A 25,947-nucleotide genomic window follows, 5' to 3' on the forward strand; every position below is an offset into this window, starting at 1 on the left:
AACTGGGGGCGTGTAGCAGTTCTCGCCGTAAAGCAAGACTGACTCTCACGAGACTTCTGAGCCTGTGGGTGCGGGTCGGTGCTCCTGCAGTTGCAAGTGCAGTATTTCCCCCACAGACCACCAGGGCGGCCGAGAATACCTTTGTTCAACCTGAAATGACTCATTTAGTCATCCATAACGTTATGGAACACATTAATTAACTGAAAAATGTTGCATAGTGTCCCTTTAAACCACATTAACAAAATGAAAAATAGTCCAACATAATTTCGCTCAAACTTAGTTTTTAAACTGAGCTTCTTTCTTTAACTTTCAGTCATTTTTAAAAACAGCTTTACAAGATTTATTGCATTAAATTGCATCTCATTTGAAAATGAAAAAGAAATTCTCTACAAGTCAAGACCTTTCGTTAACAAGTAGCAAATTTCTTAAACTTTAAAAAAAAACGGCAGCTAATGTAACGATTCCAGATTCAGAGTAATAGATTTTAAATATTTTTTTTTTACAGCCTTGAGACCTTTTCTCCGAAGAATAAAACACTTTAAGATGCAGGTTTATGTCAGCCTCATGAAGCAAAAAGGAGATGTGAGATTATTTCAACAGACATCATAAATCTGAGTCCAAAGAAGAAAGACACTAAAAGGTCTAAAACATTAAACCAACTTCCTGATGGCCTTCAGTCTCAGCTGATGTTTTTTAAGCATGGATGAATGCATATGCATAGAAACTTCAAACATCATATTAAGCCCAGGGACTTTCACAAAATACAACACTAGCTTTTCATTCACTTTAGCCTAAAACACATTAATTAACTTTTCTTAAATAAAAGCATTGTTATCAAACATGTCTTTGGGTTACACTATTGCAATACTTCAATTTCTACACAGGGTGGTGATATATATTCAAAAATATAAACTTCTGCTAAACTCTGCTGGGCTTGATGAAAACCTTTCAGATATTTAAACTGCAAATCAGGGAGATCCAGGCAACCTGAATTATAGATTAAAGCATTTAGATGTCAATGTGTTTGTTTTCTCCACTTGTTCCTTACTTAGACATATGTCCATGATTAAGGTCATATTTTACTGTGGTACAGAGGAGCAGATCTGAAATTAACAGATGTTTTACAGACATGATGAGACATTTGGGTTTGGAGCCATTTTGTACCTGATCTATGATTCCTCTAATGTAAGCAATAAGTGAATAATCTGATATTATGGATGACATTTATGAACATTGTGTTCAGTTAATTTACTATCTTTATTCTTTCAAAGAAATTAGAAATAACATAAAGATTTCAGTAGCACCAACAATCTTTTTTTATTGAACCTAAATTTCTATCATATTTTATCACATTTTTGATACCAAAATCTTTTTTTGTTTTTATTTTCATGACTACTGTTTTAATTAATTTCATATGACTTTATTGCAAAGCACTTTTATATCACATGTAAGGAGTGCTTTTTAAAAATATCAGCATAATAGAGAAGGTTTGTTTTATGCTAAACTGTGAGATGGACTTTAGTCAACATCATAAAAAAGTACAAAAAATATAAAATTCTGGTTTTATTTTTTAACTTTGAGTTTTTCTGTCTCAACAATTCTGAAAGTATGTAAGTCTACATTATAACATCAAATTAACAAGTTATAAAGTAAAGATTTTATATTTCTAGACATGATTTATGTAGTGCTATCTTTAAATTTTTCAAGCAATGGGCAGAGCTTTCTGTTTGTTTGCTGACCCGTTTATTAAAATTATTCTTCTAAATAGCCATATTATTTAATCTTTTTATATGTACTGCAAAATCACTGTTAAGCTAATTTTTTTTAACAAAAGTTATTTTTCTGTATAAAGATTTTCTGAAAATATAGAAGTGTTTTTATAAAGTGAAAAATTGACGATGGAGGTGGCAGGTATCTACATTATCCAGTTAATAGCAGATGGCATGACAAGTTCAGAGTCATGCAGCTCACTGGTGCACTGACAGCTGCTCACTCACTAAATAAAGAATGACAAACATGTGAAGCCAGCTCTTGCTCCAAGCGTGGCTGAAATAGCGACATGAATGTGTTTAAAGGGTGGTCTGGGACTATGCGCATAACTGAATGGTTAAATATAAAATAAAAAGGAGTATCAATTTCTGCAGAACACAGCTTAAACGTAATGGTCCCATGCATATTTTTAAAATCCCTAATAGATGTGGAAACTCTGGGCAGCAATAATGATAGTTTTAGTTTGTTATGTATCATAAACGTGTGCACACCAGCTTTAGATTAATTTAGAAAAACACCACTGAAAGAAAAACGGCTTTAAAATTCAGTAGAATTAACAAATTCTTCATTGAATCAATTATTATTTTTTTTTATACAAAAACCTGCTTGTTTACCAGCCTGAGGAAACACCTTTTATCTTTGCAACATACTTAGATAAGATATATCATGATGAGAAATCAGTTGTAAATGAGCTTACGCAACAACTACAGCTTTGCCCTGTGTTGGGTGCTGTAACACAAACCATGACAAACATCCTTGATTAATCTTGGTAGATCTGTTTAGAGAAACTTTTTCATCTTCAATAATATCATGATATTGCAACTTTTAGTATTGACTGATACCTAATCTGGACATACTCTTCTTGCTCATTTTGAATGTGCAATGTAAGAAAATTAGGTGATATTACTCAAACAGAGAACATTTGTCATCAACAATAGGTACTGTATAGGCTCTTTTCCACTGAAATTAGCTGGTTACGCCGGGTTTTTGCAAACACGGATTGACTTGCAAACAATCAGCATTTGGCTCCCTTCCCAAAAGCTGGGTCTGAACCCCTGGTGGCAAGCTGCATGGTCTCTGTCCCTCCGCTGCTGTGTGATGGTGTCACCATTACGCAGGGTTAGCGAAATCACCGGTGCAACAGAAATTAGGAAAGTAATCAACGGAGAGGAACATGTAATGAAGCCAGGGCGTAGTAAGTGTGCTTTATTGTTTCGCTGTTTCATCTGTCTGAATCCCTCCTACTAGTGCTGTGCCATGTTTATGGAATGTAAACAGAGTTGTTTCGCCTTGTTAGATGGGACATCACTGGCGCCATGTGATGAGGTCCGTACATTGCATTCAATGGTTTCATGTAAATTAGTGGGTCGAACTGGGTCTGGTGTTCCCACTGCATGACAGTCAGAGCCTGCGCATGCCAGCGCATGCGCACTGATGTGGTTTTTTGAGGAAAAACGTCCAAAACGTACGAAATAGTGTGCATAACTTTTCGTACGATTTCATACGAACTGATAATGAGAATATGTTGCAGTGACAGCCTGACTGTCATTCTTTTACAATGTTGGGAAAAACCCTGGCCTACTCCCCCTTATGCAATATAGCTTCACTGCTTGCAAGACCCAGTTTGGGTCAAGCCTCAGCTGTCACACAGATGGCTTCACATTCAAATGTTCACTAATTTAAAATACAGAGATAATACAGAAATACTACATAGTGGAGACAACTGAAGACGTTGCAACAGTTTTCTATTGTGAACTAACTATATAACTATTTGAGAAGGGAATGAGAGCGGTGTCCTTCAACTAAGAACAATGTGTAATATTTTGATAAGGCTGGAGCCATGGATGTCTAATCTGCTGAGGTGTGTGATGTGATGATGTGGCAGACTACAGATGTATAAAATGCCTTTTTAACTGTTCATCGGGGCCACTTCCTGACAGGTGAGCCCAGAGGTGAGCAGCTGCCTTCTGTAAAGTCTAAGCATCTTCTCTGATCTGAGTAAGATTACAATTTATATCAAAATCTGTTGTCGTGTCTCCTGGGTATTTAATACACATAAGTTATGAAGTTTTATTTAAAGAGTTTGTACTGAGTGATCTCTTTTCAGGAAAAAGAACCGGGGAGAGAAAGCTCCAAAGTGTAGACACACAGAGAGCCTATCTTTAAAAGCCTATATCAACCATTTATTTATATAATAAACTTGCATCTGTCTGCTAATTGCCCATACCAATATTTATAAATTTTTTTTTTATAAAAAGTCAACTATTGAAACCAACCTGATCCCTTCTTCCCTTGTCCCCACTCCAATGGAGCAAAGAGGAGGGTTGAATCAGGCTTACCTTAGTCTAAATCTGCCATGCAAGCCAGCGGTGCAGGGACTTGGTTCAGTAGCAGGCTGAGGTGTGGATTAGAAAGTGTTTTAAGCTGGACTCTTAATGCTGATGGGACTCCAAGGAGGTGCGTTCTAATGCTAATTGGCTTGCTTGAAGACAGATGAGCCTTTAAATGTGGTTAGGTTGATTCAGTTGAATTTCTGCCATGGATTCATTCTTTTTAATATTTACGTTTGTTAAACATCCAAAATTAACAAGACAAACACAACTTTTTAATGTGTTCAAGACACCTTAAAATGTGTTTTTAAAAAAGAAAAAAAGAGACCTCTAGTATTTATTAAACTTCTCTTAAAAATATGTAGTGCCGCCATTGTTCAGATTCATAGTTGTGGCATTTATAAAAATCACCTCCTGCCGTGTAATTTATATGTCCCCAGCACTGCAGCCACATTTCCTTAGATATTAAGTAGCTTTAGGCTTAGACAAATCTTATTTTCATTTTGTATGCACAGAGTGTATACAAAACAAAATTTTGTTGCATACAGCTTAAAACATTTTAAATATAAAGTGCAGCAGTGATCAGAAAGCAAACAATGTAGGAGAAAAAAAACTATTTAAAATAATGGTGCAAAAGGGCATTCATATGAAAAAGTTCAGTGCAGTTCAAAATAGATATGGTACAAAATGCTGTAGAAATATTGAGTTGTGTCCTGTTTAAAAGGATTACAGAAGTATAGCAACGTTGGCAGTGCAAAATAAAGATGCAGAATCCAGTTTAGAGTTCAGCAGTTCAACAGTCTGATGGCAGCAGGGGGAAAAAAGCTGTTGCAGAACCTGCTAGCCCTGCAGTAGATGCAGTGAAGCCTCTTCCCAGACGGAAGCACAGAGAACAGTCCATGGCGGGGGATTTGAGGGGTCACTAATTATGTTACGGGCTGAGGACACACAGCACTGCGATGAGATGTCCATAACGCTTTAGCTTTAGTTCCTCAAGCTGTAAACTGCCACAGAACACCATGTGCTAGCTAGATGCAATGATTTTAGAACACGCTCACCGTGTAACTTTGGGGTAAAATAAACAATGGTTTAATTAAGCTAAGTTTTAAGTTTGTAAGTCTAAGTTTTTGCAAAAAAAAAAAAAAAAAACAGTCAGGATAGTATGACAGAAATACTTCTCATTGGAAAAAAATCAATGTTCACACCTCAAAAACACATTTTATCCAATAAATTCAGAAGATTATCGTTTTTTTTGGTGAGTAGACTTCCAACTAAGCTTGTGCAGCATCAATGCCATCAATAGTCCCCAGTCCCCAGTCTCCCCTCCTGTCCAGACCTGTTTAATTAGAGACAAGAGACAAAGAACCATCCCTCCATCAACATGCTTGACAGTAGTTGAGATTGTTATAATCATTTCTGTTTGTGGTTCTCTAGAAAAATAGCCAAACAACTTTACTTTGATTTCATCTGTCCAAAGCACATAGTTCAATAAATCTTGATGTTAACACAGATACAATATGGAAAATATAGGTTTGCTACTATGTTCTTATTTAGGGAAAAGATGCTTTCTTAAAGAAAAGCTTTCCAAGCTCCTCATATCTATTCAGTCTCCTTCCAATTTCAACTTAAACATACAGCATACTTACTTGTGTCTGTATCTTTTGATCTTTTTTTTTTATCCCTTTTTCCACAACTTCAGTTTGGGGTAAATTTGGTGAGGTTACCATTGAGGAATAAATGGGCACCTACATTATATCTTTGATATACTCTAACATAGATTAAAATCACCTTATCCCTTCCCAGGCTGATGGGCAGAAACAGCTGCTTATTTCAGGTAACAGTTGATCTAAGTTCCTTGCTTCTGTATGCTTGCCATAACACCCTGGTGCGACTTCCCCTCTATTCCCCTGTGGATGTAGCAAGTACTTCACACGTAGCAGTTCCATTTGAGTCTTAGTTTTGAAATATGAGGAAAACAAATACTATTTGGGTTCTAATGTGTCTGTAAATAGAGTTTGAATTTAAATGACTTAATAAGCTGGAAGACCGAATAGTTTAAGCTTGAAATGTAAACATATGGCCTGGTTTTTATCTTTTTTTAAATGCAATTGTACAAAAAATAATGGAAATAAAAGAGCTGATCACCCGCTTTTGTCTGAATGACAGCTTAGTTGTATCCTGGACTTTTTAACTAAAAGGCCAAAAATTGTGCGAGTGAACAACATGCTTTCATAAAACAGCCTTATATCAACATGTGATCCTCATTTCCATCAGTAATATAGAGAAGTGTCGACAAAGACAGCTTCTCCTGAGGAAGTTCGACCAGTTTTATGTCAGCAAGCTCTTCCTGTCCACAATCTACAGTTAATTCATAAAGAGCATGTAAACCTCGTCCTGCATCAAATGGTTTTACCCCATCTCTGTGCAAAATAAAAATTGTCTGCATAGCATACGATGTCTTCGAACATTAGTGGTCTGCCAACAAGAGCTCACTACACAGTTTGTGAGCGATATATAGGGAAAGCTATCTAGATCATATGGGAACCTGATCATCCTCTGTATCCTGAATTCACATGGCTGCCGTCTGGAGGTTGTAAGACCCAAAGAAGAAAGGCCACCTTTAAGCTGAGGGCTGTTACTCTTCTCAACACTCACCCATCTTTGAAGTGGAGCCAGCTGATGGTACCAGCCTAACTATGAACTCCTGTTGCACTTTATTCTACATATGCACTCAACACTGTTAACAGTTGCATTAGCTGCTTTTCCCTCTGTAGTATGCTGTGCTACTCATGAGCTTCTTCGCCACCACCATCAGAAAGCTTAACTGTTGTGAAAACTCATAATATCCCAAAGAGAACTGCATATTTGCACCATACAGACTCTGTATGCTCTGAACTTCCATATCAATGCGATTTTTTTGCACCATGTTTTTTCTCCCACACTGTTTACCTTTGATCACTGCTGCACTTTAAGGAATGGGAATCAGAGGGAAAGAGTTTTATTAAAGAAAAATTTATTGAAAAATGGCAACAACAAAAAAATGGTGGGACAAAAAAAAAAGGAAGATGTTTTTATAAAATTCAGAAGATAGTAGGAAAAAGAAGAAATGGAAGATCAAATAGAAAGGAGGAGAGAGTGATAATAAGGTTTAGATTTGGGCATAAAGGACTTAACACTTACACTTTTCAAAATTCAAAAGCAAACTACTGGCAAATGTGATTACTGTGGAAAACATAAAACAGTAGATCATGTTATACTGGAATGTCATAAATATGAAAGCGAGAGAAGATATATGAGGAGAGTTTGAATGTATTAAGGAAAAGATTAATTTATTAGATATTTTGAGGAAGAATTTGGGGAGTAAACATATACAAATAATTATTATTTAAATTTTTAAAGAAAACTAAATTATTTCATAGAATTTGATTATAGAGAGGGTGAATGTGTGTATGATATAGATGGGTAGAGTACAAAGTTATGTATAAGTATGTTGTTCTTTTTTTTTTTTTTCTTAGAAATTTTATGTTTATTAGTAGTTAGTCCATCATGAACCACACTCCATACCAGTAAGTGGCAGTAATGCTACTAAATGTTTGTTGCCAACTGCCAATAAATCCAACAAGAAGAGGAGGAGGAGGAGAAGAAGAAGAAGGAGGAGGAGGAGGAGAAGAAGAAGGAGGAGGAGGAAGAATGGGAATGTTATGAAAGCTGTACAAAACAAAATTTCTTTTTGTATACACTCTATATATGCAAAATGACAATAAAAGCTGTCTAAGACCTAAGAGCCTTTAAATTGTCCCTCTAGGACAGTGGTGTCAAACCGGCTCCAGAAAGGGCCATGTGGCTGCAGGTTTTCTTTCCAAACAAACAATAGTACATCAGACCCCATTCATCTCATCAAGCCTTCATGTTAAGACTGGGCTCACTTTATGAGATGGCTGGAGTCTGGTGTGCCATTGCTTGGTTGGAAAAAAAAAAACCTGCAGCCACACGGCCCTTTCTGGAGCCGGTTTGACGTCTCTGCTCTGGGATAAATAAAATTATTAAACTGAATTAAATACAGATGGATCTGAATAAAAATTTTTGCATATAAAATATTATTTAGTTAGACAAATATTTACAATAGAGTAGACTCATGTTATATACATTTTTAAGGTGTAATGCAGCATTATCCTATTCTCTACCTCTCTTAAGGCCATTTGTGAAAATACAGTATAATCCCTGGCTTGTTTAGTTCTTGTTTCTGTCTGCAAGAAGAAAAAAAAACAAAAAACAAAACACAGATGCAGGTTATGTAAACTGATGGCTGATGGCCAGTCACTCCTTTGATGTCGTTGTGGGACCTCAGGGAGTGTGGCGCTGTTTCCTGCTCCCTGACCAATCATTTTAAACAAAAACATGCGGGGATAAACGGGGCGGGGCCTGGCATGTGGATGGTCGTTTGGTGCATGGCGCGTGTTTTGAAGCTGCTTATGGAGAAATGTCTTGGGCCGTGAGTAGTGAGGAAACAGGAAGCGATTCTTGTGGGATGGAAGAGGGAAATAGTGACAATGAAGGTTGGAAGATAGCAACATCAAAAAATGAGAAAAAGCGGAAAAAACAGAGATCAGTTCAAGGGGAATCTAGTTCAGAACAATCCAGTGATGATCATTCCATACATTCCACAGCACAACAAAATGAATTCAAAGTCATATTCAAAGTCGTTAATCAGGCAGACTCTTTTACAAATTGGAATCCGGTTCACTTAACAAAAACCATCAATAAACTTGTCGGAGAAGTCAGAGGTGCCAGAATTCTGTACAGTGGAGACCTGCTAATTATCTGCAGAGACAGCGCCCAGCAAGGCAAAGCAATACGGATCAACAAAATTGACGGGATAAGAGTTCAGTGCAGCTTAATGGAGAACAAAAAGTTCAGCAGGGGAGTCATTGGAGGAGTTCCTCTAAAAATTTCTGAAAAAGAGATTCTGGAAAACATAAGAGGTGCAAAAGTAAAAGAAGTAAAACGGTTAAAAACAACAAGAAACGGAGAAAGATCTGACAGTTTATCTGTGCTAATTAAATTCGAAGAAGAGCAATTACCAAGCAAAGTATTCATCGGTTACATAAGCTATAATGTCAAAATCTACAATCCTCCACCATTGAGATGTTTCAAATGCCAAAAATTCGGTCACATTGCAGCAGTTTGTAAAGGGAAACAGAGGTGTGGAAGGTGTGCAGGAGAACATGAGTACGGAAAATGTGGAAAAGAAGCTAAAATAAAATGCTGTAATTGTGGTGGAGAACATACTGCTGCCTATCGCGGCTGTGAAGCAAGCAAAAGGTCTGAGGAAATTAAAAAAATGAAATTTGAGCTCGGAATAACCTACGCTGAAGCTGCAAAAAGGATCCCATCTCAGTCAGAAAAACCCAAACCTACAGTTCAACACACAGCAAATTCCAAACCTCTAGAGAAATCTCTAAAAATTGATGAAGACTCACTTATTGTTAAAAAGACAAATTTTGTTCTTTTCATGGTAGAAGTTATTAATTGTACTGCACAGACAACAAAAAAAACGGAAAAAATCAAAATAATAGTGAAGGCTGCAGAAAAATATCTGGACATTAAAGATTTGAACTGGGAGATGGTTGGAAGTATGATGGGAGGACCGATGGGACCATCAGAAACTGGCAGAGTTAAGATGACCTAGAGTAAATTAAAATTATATGGGCAAATGTGATTTAGTATTATGTTGGTTTAAGTTACACAGGTTTTTTTTTTTTTTTTTTTTTTTTTTTTTTTTTTTTATTTTTTTTTTTTTGGGGGGGTGAATCGTTTCCTGTTTTCTTGCTTTACTCCATATCAGTTGGTGGCGGTAATGCACAATTCACAAGTCTGCCAACCGCCATAAAATCCCATAAGAAGAAGAAGAAGATAAACGGGGCGGCGCTGTTCAGCAAACAGGACAATCACACAGGCAGCGAGTGGATGTGTATTGGGCCTCACCCCCCGCCGTCCGATGTCTCTCACACACATTCACATGCAGGGAAACCACGACGACGCGAAACCACGCCAAATTCTCCACACCAAACCAATGGTAGGTTCCCTTTCATCTGTTTCTAGGCCTGTAGCTGCAGCTAGCTTGATTGTCTGTAGATATTTTCTTGTCTTACACATTTATACACTCATATAGACTTCATTGTTATTATGCTTTATGTTGTTATGCAATTCTGTCTCCTCGGTAGAAGCTTATCAGCATTAATTTCAAGCGTATCGCATGTAATTCAGGGGAAAAACTACACTCATCTTGCGACACTCCCAACATACGTTAAACATACATGTTAGAGATAATAATAATAATAGTAAAAAAACGTGTGTATATATATATATATATATATATATATATATATATATATATATATATATATATATATATATATATACATATGTGTGTGTAATTATAATTTTTTTAAACTCGTTTTTCGTATAATTTTGTCAAATGAAATAGTGTTCCAATCATTATGGGCAACAGGTGATCTCTTACCGGCAAGAATACGTGAGTGGCAGCTGATTTCGGCCAATCAGGTATTAGACCATAGAGGCCAGGAGCCAATCAGATTTGTCCGCAGTGCCGGTGTGGGCGTTGCCCCAGCCGGACAGGATACACAAGCAGCAGAGCGGTGTCATCAGCCGTAGTTTCACTGAGGACGCAGAGAAAAACAGCGGCTAGAAAGGGTGTTGGTTTCTTGATAGGACGGTTTTTTTTCTTCAGCCGTCGTTGCTGTGAGGATACGAAGAAGCAAAGCGATTTCAGATCGTTTTAACTAGAGAAGAAATCACACCTCGGTTCGGACAGGATTACATTTAACGTTTCTCCAAACAGGGCTCACTCTGAGGTAAGGGATCGCTACCTCTAGATAAGGAAGATCTATTTTTTTTTTAATTATATTATAGTATATTTTCTAAGGGCAGCTGGAGAATTGATTGTTTCGTCGTAAACATAAGGATCAAGAGAGGTTAATACAAATAAGATTCGTGTAATTCTATTAAAAATGTAAGCTTACAGCATTTCAGTGAGGCAGAGGAATATAGAAATGTGTTGAAAGCTCTCAAGCTGCTGCTTCTTTCACAGTAATATATGTTCCAGTTAAAAAAAAAAAAAAAAAAGAAGTGTTGTTTATATAAATTGTTAATCCAGAATTTGATTGCTAAAAAAAAACCTTACTGTAAAAATAAATATGATACATTATATATGTGTGGCCATAATATAAATGTCCTTTTTGTACCTGTAAAACAAATCCTTAAATATTTCTCCAAATGAAGCTAAAATTAGTTATTTAATTGTATTTAATAAGGCATTACTTTTAAATGATGGTTTACCAAGGCATATTTCCATTTTTGTTGGTTTTAAACCATGTTTGAGACGGCATATGACCTCTGATCCAAAATAACAATGCTTCATCTGCATGGCTATCACTTTTTGTTTTTTGCAACACGTGTCGATTGTAGCAAAAAATGGCTTAAAAAGAGAGAATCAAAGTTTGGGAAAGCAAAGTTATCCTCAGCTTTAGGTTTCATCTCTTGGCTCCTCTTGAACAAAATGTTGGTTTTTGTCATTTGCTTTCCATCCAGGGTGTGATGCACATTGACTTCCTGCTATGATTTGTAGGAGTTTCTAACCTCCATGTAATAAATTTCAACTGAAACATTTTCAAAGTCATCATTATAAGTAATAATGTCAGAGCAACAGGGCAATATTGAACTTTTGTGTTCAAGATGGCTGCTACTCACATCAACCCCGGTTAGACTTTTCTACTTCAACAGTTTTAGCCGTTTTTATGATATTTATGTAAAACCAGTTGTACGCGTATTGTTACTTATTGTAAATAAAACAGGATGTGCATGTTTACATGCACCAAATGTTGTGTTAAAAGAGTTTTGTTATTGTTGAAGCTGTTGGCTGTAAACAATGAGGGTTCACAAGGAGGAATCTTAAAAGCTACGCCACTCCGAGTTCTGAGGTTAATGGAACGCCCCATAACTGCAGGTTAGATTTAATGCTGCCCCCAACAGGCCAGGGGTACAAATGTCTCATTATTCTAACTGCAATTCCACCAATTTTGCTTGTAAATGGTAGCCTGAAAAACCAGACTAAATGGGAGAGGTTATTTAGTCTGGCCCAGATGAATGAGACATCGGAAGATTGTTGATGGGAACAACCCGTTGTTTTTCAAACCATGTCTGTGCCTATTGGCCAATGCTCTGACCAATGAGGGCAACTGACTGTGACGTAGTAAGCGCTACAGAAAGCTGGTGAGGGAGTGTCAACAAACAGCCTGTCAGTAAAACGGTGAATACGTCCTTTTTAAACATGATTGAGTTTAGAGGCTCTTCCTGCTCACGTTTCAAAGAAAACCCCAAGTCTAATCCTTCCAAAGCTGATCCCAGAGCAGGGTCAAAAATCGCCATCAGAGCCAGCGGTCCTTCACTCAAGACTATGCCGAAAGAGGGCCGCTGCTGTTAGCCCTGGCTGCCGTTAGCCTCGGAGGTCCGCTGGTTGCCGCGGTCCTCTCAACTTTGGAAATTGTTTTTTTAATTACGCATTAAATCGGTAAATGTACCATATAGTGAAGCTTTAAAGTATTATATTCTCGCCTCAAATTACCTTAAAACATACTTTTATTCAACAACAGAAAGAGAACTTTTAACTTTCAATGGAGCGCTCCATTGAAAGCTGCTGCTGCCGCAGTGCATGCTACTGTTCAATAGTTGTTGCCGTCTTCCTTGTTGTGCTTTCTCCAGCGTTGTGTAGCTTTGTCATCACACCCTCAAAACCCCACACGCTTTGCATCCAAACATTTAAAAAAATTATTTTGGCTGCTTGTGGGTGGGGCTAGTATACGAGGCTGTATAAATAGATCCAACTTATCTTCCAGTCATTTTAGTGCTTTCCAATATTAGCTGGTGCAAATTGCCACCCATGTTCGTGATCTACCTACAATAAACAGCATTTGACCCCAATGTTTTTTACAAACATTAGAAGCTACAAGCAAATTCCCAACTTGGAATCCAACAAAAATCCAACAAAGCCGTTACATTTCTTCTTGATCGTATTTGGGAGATATTTAACGGAAGGATTGTAAACAATTTAATTTGTTAAAAAAAAAAAGATGAGAGATTAATTTTTTTTTTTATAGAAGTATGACCTGCTGATTTCAAATATTTGCCGTAAATACCAACACTGCAAAAACAAACTAGAAATAAGTAAAAATTCCTTAAATAAATGTATTTACCCTTAACTGAGTAGGCAAAGAGAAAGCTTTGCCAATGGAATGAACATTTTTACTCTTAAGATAATTAGACAATATGCACTTGAAATAAGACAGTGCAATTTATTTTTTTTTCTTATTTTAAATGTAAATTGACTCATTCAACTGGCAAAGTGTCTCACTTACCTCCTCAATTCAAGAACAAACGCACTTATTTTAAGAAACAACTGTCCAGATTTCGATTTTTTTTTTTGTAACCACTGTTTGAATGGAACATATTACAATAGTATTGTAAAAAATTTTCATTTTGTTTTTTTTTTACTGACCAGATTAAACGCCTGTCTCTCCATGCATCACTGGAAACTGCTACTGTCAATTATTCGGTGTTTCTATACAAAATAAATTAATTGAAAGCGCAAAACCCAAAGTTTATGCTAAAGTTTAGAGAGTTAATTTCTCAATTGTGAGATCAATAAAGTTTTATTTCTATTTCTTTATGTTTTTCATGCCCGTGCATCTTGGAAGTGAAGTCTTTATTGCCCGTTGTTTGAGTCAAAGACAAAAACAACCATAGTTAAAATCAGAGTTCAGTAAAACCTGCAGGTTACACTGAGAATATATATTTTTAATCTTGCATATAATTTATGGAATCCCTTTTTTCAGACCTGGACTTAAAAGCAGCATAAATGGAAAGCATTTAATAAAAGACGGCTTTCTTTTACACATAAACAAACAAGCTTGTAATTTATTTCATACAAAAAAAAAAAATTAGATATTTTAGGAGGAAATGATCTCCATCTGCTGGTGTAGTGCTTTCTATTTGCTTAAATTTCTTTTTTTTTTCTGTAATGTCGCTTCTCTTTGTACTTGTTTAGTTAAATCATTGTTAATTCACATGTTTGAAGAAAATAACACGGATAATTTATTTTTTCAGGTTATTCCTGCTGCCTTTCTGGACCGTAAGCACCTTTGAGGACTGTTTCTGAAACCGCACTCATCTCCTTTTTCTATCCCCATGGGGAATGGACCATCTGAACAGTCGATGCTCTGCTCCAACATGTCTTTCTTCCAATCGTTTCACATCGCCATTCTGGGACTAGACTCTGCTGGAAAGACCACAGTCTTGTACAGACTGCAGTTCAATGAGTTCGTGAACACTGTGCCCACTAAAGGTTTCAACTCGGAGAAGGTCAGAGTGGCCCTTGGGGGCAACCGTACTGTTACCTTTCACTTCTGGGATGTCGGAGGGCAGGAGAAGCTCCGCCCCCTGTGGAAGTCATACACCCGGTGCACAGATGGCATCATCTTCGTGGTGGACTCTGTAGATGTGGAGCGCATGGAGGAGGCCAAGACTGAGCTGCATAAAATCACCAAGACATCAGAGAACCAGGGGGTGCCCGTGTTAGTGGTGGCCAACAAGCAGGACTTGAGGACGTCTTTGGGAGTGGATGAGATTGAGAAACTGCTCGCTCTAAAAGAACTGGGCCCCGCCACGCCCTGGCACCTGCAGTCATGCTGTGCTATCATTGGGGACGGACTAAGGGAGGGCCTGGACAAACTCCACGAGATGATCCAGAAGAGGAGAAAGATGCTGCGGCAGCAGAAAAAAAAAAGATAAACTAGATAAAAATGGATTTTCTGCTGGTTTTTTATGAAGGAACAATCTTTTTTTTTTTCTCCCTGAGTGGATTTCCAGTTCCACTGCAGGTTCATATTTACTGTGCTGAGTTTTATCAGTCCAGATTCCCGGTCACAGTCGGGTGCTTCTAATGCTGTTGATCAGGAAGTGAAGGTAATGGGCTACAGTATGAAGAGGTGAACGTTTCAGGCACGTGTGGATGTGTTTTACAGAGGAACTACACAACGCTGAGGGTTTTTAGGGTCTGGAGGAGGGCAAAGCAGATGTTTAAAGGATTTCAAACAGTCGCTTTTTCAACAATCTTACCAAAAATAATTCAAGGCTTTGACTAGTTGAAGGTCTGAAGGGAAAAAGAGGTTTAAACGACGTCGCACAAGAGAAGCAGTTGTATTAAAGTGTTTCAAATGTTATTTGACGTTTTTCCACACTGGATTTTTTTGTTTTGTTTAAAGAAAAGTATTATGAATTATTACAGTATCCTCTGATTGTTTGCTGTCTTTATCTAGTAAAAAAAAAAGCACTTTAGATGACCATTTCTGGAGTTTACAGATTAAAATGGATCATATTGCGTTTGATTTTTATAGATATATTTGGACAGAAAATACTAATGTACAGTAGTTTTTCCACACTGGCTGAAATCGGAAAAAATATATATATGTATAATGTTTTGCTAAATAAAGTTTGTTTCGGACAGTGATTTGGTTTTCGGTAATACTTTAATCCAACATTTGTTTGCTGCTAAACTCCAGCTTTACAGCCTTGGAATGTGTTGCCAGGGAAAGATGAAAAATGAAAACAGAGGAGCACCCAAACCAGTTTCTGCAGAGGAACGGCTGACGTGGGACACGTTGTTCTGCAGCTCATTCACACGAAAACAAAGGGCATGCTCAGTCAGCTGGAACCTCTAATTGTCACTTTACAAATTTGCCTTTGGTTTCATTGGATGCAGTGTGCACACTAATTGCACTGACAGATGAATGCACCCAAAAACCGAGGGCATCTTATAATGACTGAAGGAGAACTGCAACGTGTCTAGCTGCAGGTTTACAGTGAAAATGATCACATGCTGCAGGCTTCATTTTAACTGAAACACAAGATGATGTGTCATGGTGCAAAAACATAACGGAATGCAAATTCTCCACACCTCTGTTATTACATGTTATTTTATGTACAAAATGAAACTGGGAATCATTTCAGAGTTTTTTTTTTCCATGTGACCTGTAACACAGGATTGAAACTGATAAACAGAGTGATCTGGTTGCACAAGTTTACAAACTCTGAAATAATAAGCTGCACACTGATTTAATTACAGCTCTTCCATCAGCCTGGCACTTCTTGTCCTTGCCTCAGTTCTTAAAAAAACAACAACAAAAAAGTTAGAACTATGCAGATATCCCCTATTCTAAGCCCCCTGCAGAGTCTCAACCAGATTGAGCTCTGGGCTGGACACTCTGGTCCTTCTCTACCCCCAAAGACTAAGTTCCTTTTCAAGCTGTAACTTAAAAGATTTAGTGCCACTGTTGTCTTGTATTTAGAGCTTCTAATTTTTTTACCAAGGTAACTGAAGGCCGCAGTTCCTGCTGAAAAAAACAGTGCCAAAGCATAATGCAACCACCTCTGTACTTTATTGTGGGCATTTCAGTTTTTTTTTTTTTGGCTGATGGGAGATATTGTATTTGACCCTAAGCAACCTTTTTGAATACAGTTTAAACAGGAATGTTGTAGCTCGGTCTCATCTCTTTCCATGTACCCCATGTCTGTCTGTTTATCCACCACTGCAGCTTTTTGGGGATCATTTTAAAATACGGATTTGCTCTTAGATCCCCACAGGGTTATGGGAGATTCCATTTTCCTGAGATCCAACTAGGAAAATCACATGAAAGTTAAACTATTTGGGGATTGATCAGAGGCACTGTAAGGTGTAAGCTTACTCTTATGTTAATGTTGAATGCACCATTTTGTAGTTACAAAACAAGGCGCACATCCAAGCAACAGGAGTATTTCATTTTACTTTTCATTTAATAGGTTGTTGGCTAAAGATACAACAGATTTGAAATTATGTCAATTTGTTCTTTTAACATAACATAAATCTGACATCTTTTCAGAGGTATGCAGCTTTTTTTTTTTATATATCCTGCAGTAGCTTGAGGTTGTTGTTAAAGTCTAGAGGCCAAACCCAGTGAAACAGGTTGGGGCAGGACACTGTAAAGTGGCATGTCTGAGTATTTTTGGATTACAGTTGGATGCACAGGCCTGTGCGTCAACGTCACTTGTTTCCCAATCCTTTATTAACCCCAACAAAGCTGGTGGTGCAGCTGCCTTTCTAAAACACCACTGATGTAGATGGATAATTCCCTAATTGTTTCACTGTGATTATTTCAGCCAATTATGTGCTATGAATAAGATCTTTATTATTTGAGACTGTCTTAAAACAGGACAATCAAACCTAAAAATAGAAAACCGTAGCTTTCCTATTAGATTAAGCATTTAAGTAAAGTACTAAACCTACAAGTACAAAACAGGGGCTAGCTCCCTGACCAGGTGGTTCTTGCCCAACTTGTTTGCTAAGGAAGGAAACTTTTAAGAGCAAAGGCATTCCTGCACTTTTCCTGACTCTGTTTCCCTCTCTTTGCCTGCTGCACTGGCTCTTTCATTACTTGTGTCCTGTCCTGCTTGGTAGACAGACGGCCTCAGGTCTTCATTTTTCTCTGTTTTTGTTTCATCTGAGCACTTACAGGGGGATCGTTGTCAGGGAGCTTGGTTCCTCCCTTGGGTTTTGTTTTTGCTGACAAATTTAATTCAAACCAAATCACATTTTACTTGATTCTGTCTGTTCTGACCTTTTAGCCCCTCTTATTATTCTTGAATAGTTCAGGAAATGTTGATTACAGCAAATCAATCCCGCGGTGCCATGTTACTCCTTGCTTCATAATATCTTCACATCATACTGAATTTCTTTGGAAATGGAGTTACATCACTTGTTCATGTATTGCAAAGCCTGTGGCATAATTGACTTTGGCAGTTACCACCAAAGTCAGTTGGATTGCGATACAACTTAAAGCATTAGGCACAAAATGTTCTTATTCAGAGTTACAAGATGGGAGGGGCTTCTGGCTCCCTCAGGGCTTCTCAGAACGTTCAGAGTTTTCTTTTAAAGATATCTTCTTTATTACTCAGCATGGTCACACCCTTAAACAGTTAAACAGAAACCCCTTATCAAGCAGTCACTTCTATATGTCACTGCTCATTTTCTATTTTAAAAAATTTCAATCATGGCTTGTTTTCCTCCACAGCCTCTCTTAGAAGGTTGATAATAAAGTCATTAAATCTTAATTTATTTTTGTTTCAGTTAAAGAAAAAAGAAAAATCCTCACTGTAACATTTAGTTATAAAATTTCAAAAACTTTAAGGTTCTTAAAATATTGAATGCCTTTATTTTTAACTAACTTCTTTCATCTTAGTTGAAAGGCTTTTAAATGAAATAGCATTTTAAAGAATAATCAAAAAATCTCCAAATGTATTTAGGTTGGATTCATACAGGTTTAGTTTTGCATGGTTAATAAAACTGCAGATCTTTTTGTTCATTCTTATAATTTTTTTCTGCTTGGTTATTTTAGTTAGAGATTAACTGAATGTTTGAATTTTGAGTAGAATCACTTTTGATTATAAATGCTTCTCATTTTGGAAAACTTATTGTGTTTTATACATGAAGGACTAATTTTTTACTGAACGGCAGAGCTCCAATGACCTCTTTATCTATTGCTCTCTTATACTACATTGGGCTTGCATTTCACAGGATGGTAATTGAAAGGCCGACTGAGAGCTGTTTGGTTGAAATTAAAAAAACCAAACCCATAATTGCACAACAGCACACATTTAGTACGCTAAGCTGCTCTACAATTATCCAGTATAGACATACAAAGACCTGCGTGAAATATGATACCTTCTCTTGGAATGGGACTACCCAGAAACATGCTTGTTAAACCGTCATCATTTTAAATACATAGCATGAGGTTCTGGTTTTGCCTGCATGTCACTATGCTCTTCATTTTCCCATAAACCCTTCTCCAGGGGGTTCTCTTAATCTGCTGGGTTTTCACATTTCATCCCATTTCGTAAAAAGGGAACATTGCAATCTATGCACAGTTGAAGCGCCATTATTATGCAAGGTTATCATGATGGGATTCATTTTTCTCCCTGCAGTCTATTGAGAGTTAGTGGCCTATTTACATGTGAATTCCTCCCGCAGCCCTGCTGAAAGTAGAGAACGGGGCCACCTGCAAGGAGAAGGAGGGGGAGTGTAGTCCTGTTTCTTTAGTTTTAGAGGAGAAACTTGTTTTATTAATCCTCAGACTGCCTATGGAGCACGAAGAAAAAAAGATAGGAAAATACTTGATAAAGAAATGATGATTTTCGATTATTCATTAAAGATAAAGGATTAAAAAAAAGTTAAAAAAACAAACATTTTAAACCCTTTCTAGTAGATGTCCCACCAAAGTCACCCCTACTTAAGACCATACAATGACCAGTGAAACTAAAGAACCAAAGACCATCCTTCTTCCCTGCCCCCACCCTCAATACACACTTATCTTAACACACACACACAAACTTGTCACACTATCTTTATGGGGCCTTTCCATTGACTTCCATTAATTTCTACGGCCTTACCATGACCTTTACCATAAACCTAACCATTACAGGTTCATACTGTAACCCAACATAAACTCAATTCACACCTTAGTCCTAAACATGACTCCTGACCCAAAAATCCCCTCATGGGGTCCAGGCGTTGGCCCCCCACAAGGAGCAGTTGGTCACAACAACATGCTATTTTTCCAGAAAATAGACCTCATAATTTGTGAACACACAAGCCACATAGATACAAACACCCATGCTGACAATCAGACTTATTGGCCCATCTCATTAACTGGACTTGCGCTAGCTGCACTTCATGGTAATTGGTGTTTATTACATATAGAAATATATATTTTTTTAATTTTATTTAACCTTTATTTAACAAGGAAGTCCCATTGAGATTCAGAATCTCTTTTTTCAAGAGAGACCTGGCCAGGGTAGCAGCCAAACCACAAGAAGTTCATACATATTACAACATATTACATTTTTCATAATAAAATCAGAGCAGTATGTTAAAACACATTGAGCATCTCAGGAAAAACAAGCACATATCTCCATCACTACATTCTTCATGGTTACTTTAAATTCATTAATGGACACGAGAGTTTCTAATTTGAGCTCTTTCTGGAGGTTATTCCATCCCCAAGGTGAAGAGTAGGAGAATGCAGGTTTTCCCAACTCAGTTGAAGCTTAGGGTACATTAAAAAGTAACCACTGAGAGGAGCGCAACTGAAAACTACCAGAACTCACAACTCAAATATGAAAGCAATGTCTCACAAAGTGTCAAAAAAAATTCTATTTGTTTTGATTCATTGCATAAATAAAAGTTTTCAAGAATATCTGGGGGCCATTCTGCTTCAGAATATAAAATTAAGAGAATGTAAGTTAGAGCTGCCATGTCCTAAATCTTTCATCTTTTACAAGATAAACAGTTATATTTGTAAAATTTTTGCTCTGGGTCATATTTATAAGAACAAACATCATAAATTGTGAGTTTGTGAAGTCACTTTTGCCAAGCCTCATTGTTCAGGTGATGACTGCTCTTTAACCTTCAAGTCTTAATGACTGTTTAAAGCTGGAATAACAGCAGTTAAAAAAACGTTTACTGCCGGGACAATGCTAGAATAGCTTTTTAATTTTCTGTACCATGTTGACCTGGAACCCCAGAGCTTCAAAGTGGTACAACATCCATGAAAGACCAGCGTCTGTACACAAATCTGGTTCACAAAGAGCCGTGTCCCTCTCCAGCATGGGCATTGTGAAGCAGAAGCCTATGAAATCAGTCTTTGGTTTTGTTTGGGCAGAGGGGATTAGAATGGATTTAGGCTGCGGTCCCCAGGGCTTTCTGTTTGCACATGGAGAGATGTGGAAAATATGTGGTGACCAGAGGATTCAGAGCTATTTGATAATACTTCAGCAGATGACAGGGTCCCCAACCTTGTATCAGAAAAGTAGTTTAGCAGGCATCATTTCTGACTTTTAAAGAGAGAAACATCAGCTGTGTATAAGGAAAACAAACTATGATAGCAAACAATAAAACAATGTTTTCTTATTTCAAGTGGATATCTTTTCAATCTATTTACACCATTACCTGTTAGTTGGAACATAAAACAGTGTTGTTGTCTAGACACTGGGCCCTCTTTGTGTTAATTGAAATTCAAATCAGAAACTGTCTGTGATTCACCTAAAAGCCTCACAGTCATGAAAGCCCTGAAATGTATTCCCAAACCGATGGGGGGGGGGAGCAGTTACATGGGTTCACAGAGAGGTCAGAGCTTCTCTCCTCAGATATTTATGACACGTCTGTGTTATGAGATATACCTTAGATGTGAGTGGGTAAACCAAGGTCAGAATTTTAACTGATATTTTACAAGCAACCATGATTGAGTCATCTTGATGTTAAACAGGGTGGCATTTGAAAACTGTGAAAAATTTAAAAAAAATTATAGATTTAATTTGCTGTTTTACAATGAATTGTTATAAAAAATAAAACAGAAATAAAGAGAAGCAGAAACAAAACATACAAAACAATATGACCCTAAAATCATGCAAACTTGATCAACTTGCTTAAAATTACATCAAAGGGAAAAAAAAGCCTAAACATGGAGGCTCATTGTACAGCCTTGGTTAGGTTTTCCACTCTAGTTTGGACAAAGATCATTTAGTGACATTGTTAAAAAGTAGAGATTTCTTCACCAGCAACTGTTTATTTGGACCCAAATGTTAGAACATTCAACAATAAACAGATATGGGGCCGGATTTATCAAGATCCAATTTTGCGTGCAGTAATTTGCGCTCGCAAACTGGAATTTTGCGCGAGGGGCTGAACCATGGTTTGCGGGTGATTTAACAAGAGAGATTGCGTAACTGGTGGCAGGTGCAAAACTGTTGGAGACGCCCTATTTAAATGATGGTTTTGCGCGTTTTGTGGTTTGCGGCAAAGTAGTTTGTAGTTTGTACAAACTAGTGCATTAAGAAATTTAAATCTTACAGTGACACCCCCACCCCCTCCAAAAAGAAAATATTTATATATATATATATATATATATATATATATATATATATATATATATATATATATATATATATATATATATATATATATATATATATATATATATATATATATATATATATATATATATATATATATAAAACTTTGGCGACCCTTATTCCCTAAGGTGGTATGTGGCTGAATTTCTACTTCACTGCAGTAAAAAAAACAAAGCAAAAAAAACTAGTGTTTTGTATTGGCCTGTAAAAAAATGCACATACCAAATGGCACTCAGGAGGTGACTGTGGATGAGAGTACTGCGCATCCCCGCATCATTGGCATGTTGCTCCACAGGCGCAGGGGGTCTGGTTTCTCCGTTAGGGCGTCAGGGCGACATGGCATTTAGAACGTCGGACAGCACTTCTGAAAAACGAGATTGGGAGATCCCAGCTCTCGCTGAAACCGTACGCTGGAATGACCCAGATGCAAAAAAGTGCAATGTTGCAAGGAGTTTTGTGATATCTGGTATTGCGTTGGTCCTCCTTGTGGCTGGCTCCAAATCCATTCGGAGTTCCCCCAACAGCTCCAGAATGGAAATGCTGGATAGACGATATGTTTTGATGATCGTTTCCTCAGTCATTCCAAAAATATTCACACGGAGTGAAAAAAATGCGTTCTCTGCGTCTCCTTGCTTCATTTCGATGTCTCCTTCTTGCGACAATAACCGCTCCCATGTGTGCGCAATTACGCATACAGACCATTTGCACCTTCTTTTGAAACGTGTTAAATATAGAGTCAGATACCGTGAGCAAAATTGCTTTCAGGTTTGATAAATCACTTTGCGAGTGCTAAATTAATATATTTACATGTTCTCCTCCCACAAGACGCACTTTTGCGTGTAAACGCCCCATATTGCATATTCATTGCAGAAAAAGTACTAAATGGATAAGAGGGGCTATTTAGCACGTTTTAAAGACCAAATCCTTTTAGCACGCTGTTGATAGATCAGTTTGAACATTTTTTAGCGTGCGCAGTGGAATAGCTCACGTTTTTATACACGCAAACCTTTGATAGATCCGGCCCATGGTGTTTTGTTTAAGTATTGCTCTGTTGAAAATAAGGCTCAAAGTAGGCTAAGGCAATGTCTCAGATACCACTGTACCACCGCAAGCAATTTCAGCCAATACCAGGCAGGATGGTGTTTTTTGTTGTTGTTTATACCAAATCCTGCCCCTGCCTTCTGGACGTTGCAGCTGAAATTATGTCCAATCAAACAAAGTAAGGTTTCCCAAATCTGCTATCGTCCAGTTTTGGTGACTAACTTCCCACTTTTTTTTTTTGCTGTAGACCATCAGTTTCACAGTTCAAGATGTTGTCTGGTGTTCTGCATAGTTGCAGCAATTATTTGAACTATTGTTACCTTTCTATATCTTTAACCAGTTTGTCCATTCACCTTTGACCTCTGACATTAAGGAGGCAATGTCTTCCACGTAACCACTGCTCCCTGAATATTTTCTCTTTTTTAGACCACTGTTGTAGCATATGAAACCTACGAAGGATAATGTCTGAAATGTCAGACTAGTCTGACAGGCACCAGCAACCATTCTAAAAAATTTTAAACAACTGAAATCCTCTTTCTTTCCTATTCTGCTCCTTGGCTTGTTTCGTGGTGTCCACTATTTTAATATACTACCATTCAGTGGTTTGTCAATCAACTTCGAAAAACGGAAGTTGTAAATTCTAAAAATGTAAATTCTTTAACAGAAATTAGAAGATTCCAAACTCTGCAGACTGTTGAACGTTCATCTTGAGCCTATTTGTGTACCAAATATAGCTGCTTTCACTCCAAATTCAATTGTTCTTATTGGAATCACATTGGATCGTAATTAAATCTGCAGTGAAATGACACTGATTCATTCCAGCACCGAAGGCGAGGTGTTGACATCCCAGCTGGTCTGTTGTTATTCTCCTCTCTGTGTAATGAAATGAGCCTCTGCCAGGCCCCCCGTTATAAACAATGTGACTCCCCTGGTGCTGGCTTAACCACTGACTGAGGTATTTAAAGAGTTTGTGCTGGGACTTCATTAACTACAAGAAAGACAAAGATTAATATTGAACTAGAACCCTTTTCAGCTTGAATGAGAGGAGGATGGTGATCAGTAATATTGATGTTGCTTAGTGATTAACAGTCTCCTCTCTGGCCAGAAACCTGGAACCGTCTTGGCTTTAAGCAGCAGTCAGAGTTGAACTATTGCTAATGCAGATTTATTAAGGCGGAGGTGTCCACCTGGTTACATTGATCTGAGATATTAAGAAGGGGGTGCGGTCATGGATCATTGATTTAATGATTTGTTGACTTCAGTGTTTCTTGTCTTACAAAAACTGTCCTCTGAATGTGCACTCTGCACTTTGTCTTATCAAATGAAACAGATTAGTTCATTATCTTAAACAAAACAAGTCAACTTTTGGGTCCCCCTAGAAATCTTATCAGTTGTCCCCTGCTGTTGCGTCAGAATCTTGGGTTTGAGTGGAACAATCAAGTTGAGAGTTTTCTGTGAGAACCAGACTCTAAAGCTGTGGGTGAGCAGATGCGGGTGTGGGGGTGGGTTACATCCTTCTGCCCCCACAGCTATAAATCAAAATAAATGAAAGTCCTGCCACCCAGCACATATGTTAGATCCAGTGACAAGGTTCCTAAAACTAAGATCAGGTAACAAACTCTTTTAAACTTAATGCAACCTCATTTTTTTTATAAGTTAATGAGGTTTTATGAGAAACAGTTAAAGAATATAATCTGATAAAGTAAGTATTTTTTTTTTATCAAACACAATGGAGGATACCACAAAATCAGAATGATGCATTTCAGGTTTGAGTTCCGTACTAAAATTATTTGAAATAATGTTAATATTTTTTGATCAGCTGAATAGGATAGACTTAATTTCTGAAGTGGGGTTCTGTGGAAACACTTCAAGCAATGTAATAATGTAAATTTTGACAAACATGAGAAAATACTTAAATACCTTAAAGTCTTTCTGCTTCGGGTTTACTACAAACATTTGAGAGTAGCCTATGAAGACGGCAATAAATAGAAAATACACTGGTTCTATGTGAGTTTCTTAAAAAAACTTTAAAATGACTACAGCTGCTGTGCTGCTGATAAAAAATGTTTTTTGCATGTCAAAAAAGGCTCTTTGACAAGCAAAACATCTTAAAGACTTTATAGATAATGAAGTCCTGCTTCCTCCTACAATCCAAAAACAATGACTCTTAGGTTAATTGGTTACTATGCGCTGCCATTAAGTATGAGTGTGAAGGCTTTGTTTCTTCGGTGTCTCTGGTGACCAATCCACCCAGTTCTTGCACAATCCTTTAGGAATAGTCACCTCACAAACCTGCATGGACAAACAGGTATAGATGCTGAAAGAATGAATAGATGTTTTATATGTTGGGCTTAGTCAAAAATGTTGCTGAATGTCCCTTTTTCTAGTCATTCACCCATATACATAACCTTGCGCTGTAAGCTGGATTGTGGTGAGATCTGAGTTTTCAGTCTCACAACAAATCCATCTTGAAAGACTACCGCTAATACGTCTGTTTTGTAAAAAAAACAGAGGGTTGGACCAATGACATTCCAGCAGTGTTTTTGGGGCGGAACATGTAAGAATGACGACAATCAGAAAGGTCTTGGTTGGGCGTAACCAACATGGATATGGTGGAAGACTCACCTATCAATACAGCAGTTGACTGGGTTTTAGCTAAAATAGCTACAATTTCTTGTTTAAAGCTTTGTGGGTGCGGCTTACATTGAGTTGCATTCTATAGTCCAGAAAA

At 37.4% G+C, this 25,947-nt stretch overlaps 1 protein-coding gene across 2 annotated transcripts; it reads left to right on the forward strand.

The window, feature by feature from the left end:
- The first annotated feature begins 10,029 nt into the window (after positions 1-10,029).
- On the forward strand, positions 10,030-15,684 carry arl4aa (ADP-ribosylation factor-like 4aa). 2 transcript variants are annotated; one of them, XM_038279576.1, is made up of 2 exons: positions 10,030-10,176; positions 14,283-15,684. In XM_038279576.1, exon 2 carries the CDS (start codon positions 14,364-14,366, stop codon positions 14,964-14,966), a length of 603 nt encoding a protein of 200 aa, XP_038135504.1. In that variant the 5' UTR covers positions 10,030-10,176; positions 14,283-14,363; the 3' UTR covers positions 14,967-15,684. The 2 variants fall into 2 exon arrangements, with proteins under 2 accessions (XP_038135504.1, XP_038135503.1); XM_038279575.1 differs by lacking the exon at positions 10,030-10,176 and adding an exon at positions 10,754-10,975.
- The last annotated feature ends 10,263 nt before the right edge of the window (positions 15,685-25,947 follow it).

The sequence above is a fragment of the Cyprinodon tularosa genome, unplaced genomic scaffold (genome assembly GCF_016077235.1).
Source record: "Cyprinodon tularosa strain WSP-4 unplaced genomic scaffold, ASM1607723v1 ctg151, whole genome shotgun sequence".
Classification (NCBI taxonomy): Eukaryota; Metazoa; Chordata; class Actinopteri; order Cyprinodontiformes; family Cyprinodontidae; genus Cyprinodon; species Cyprinodon tularosa.

Bases quoted from the DNA above. Each gene is read 5' to 3' on its own strand.
- arl4aa (XM_038279576.1), top strand. From the start codon at position 14,364: ATGGGGAATGGACCATCTGAACAGTCGATGCTCTGCTCCAACATGTCT.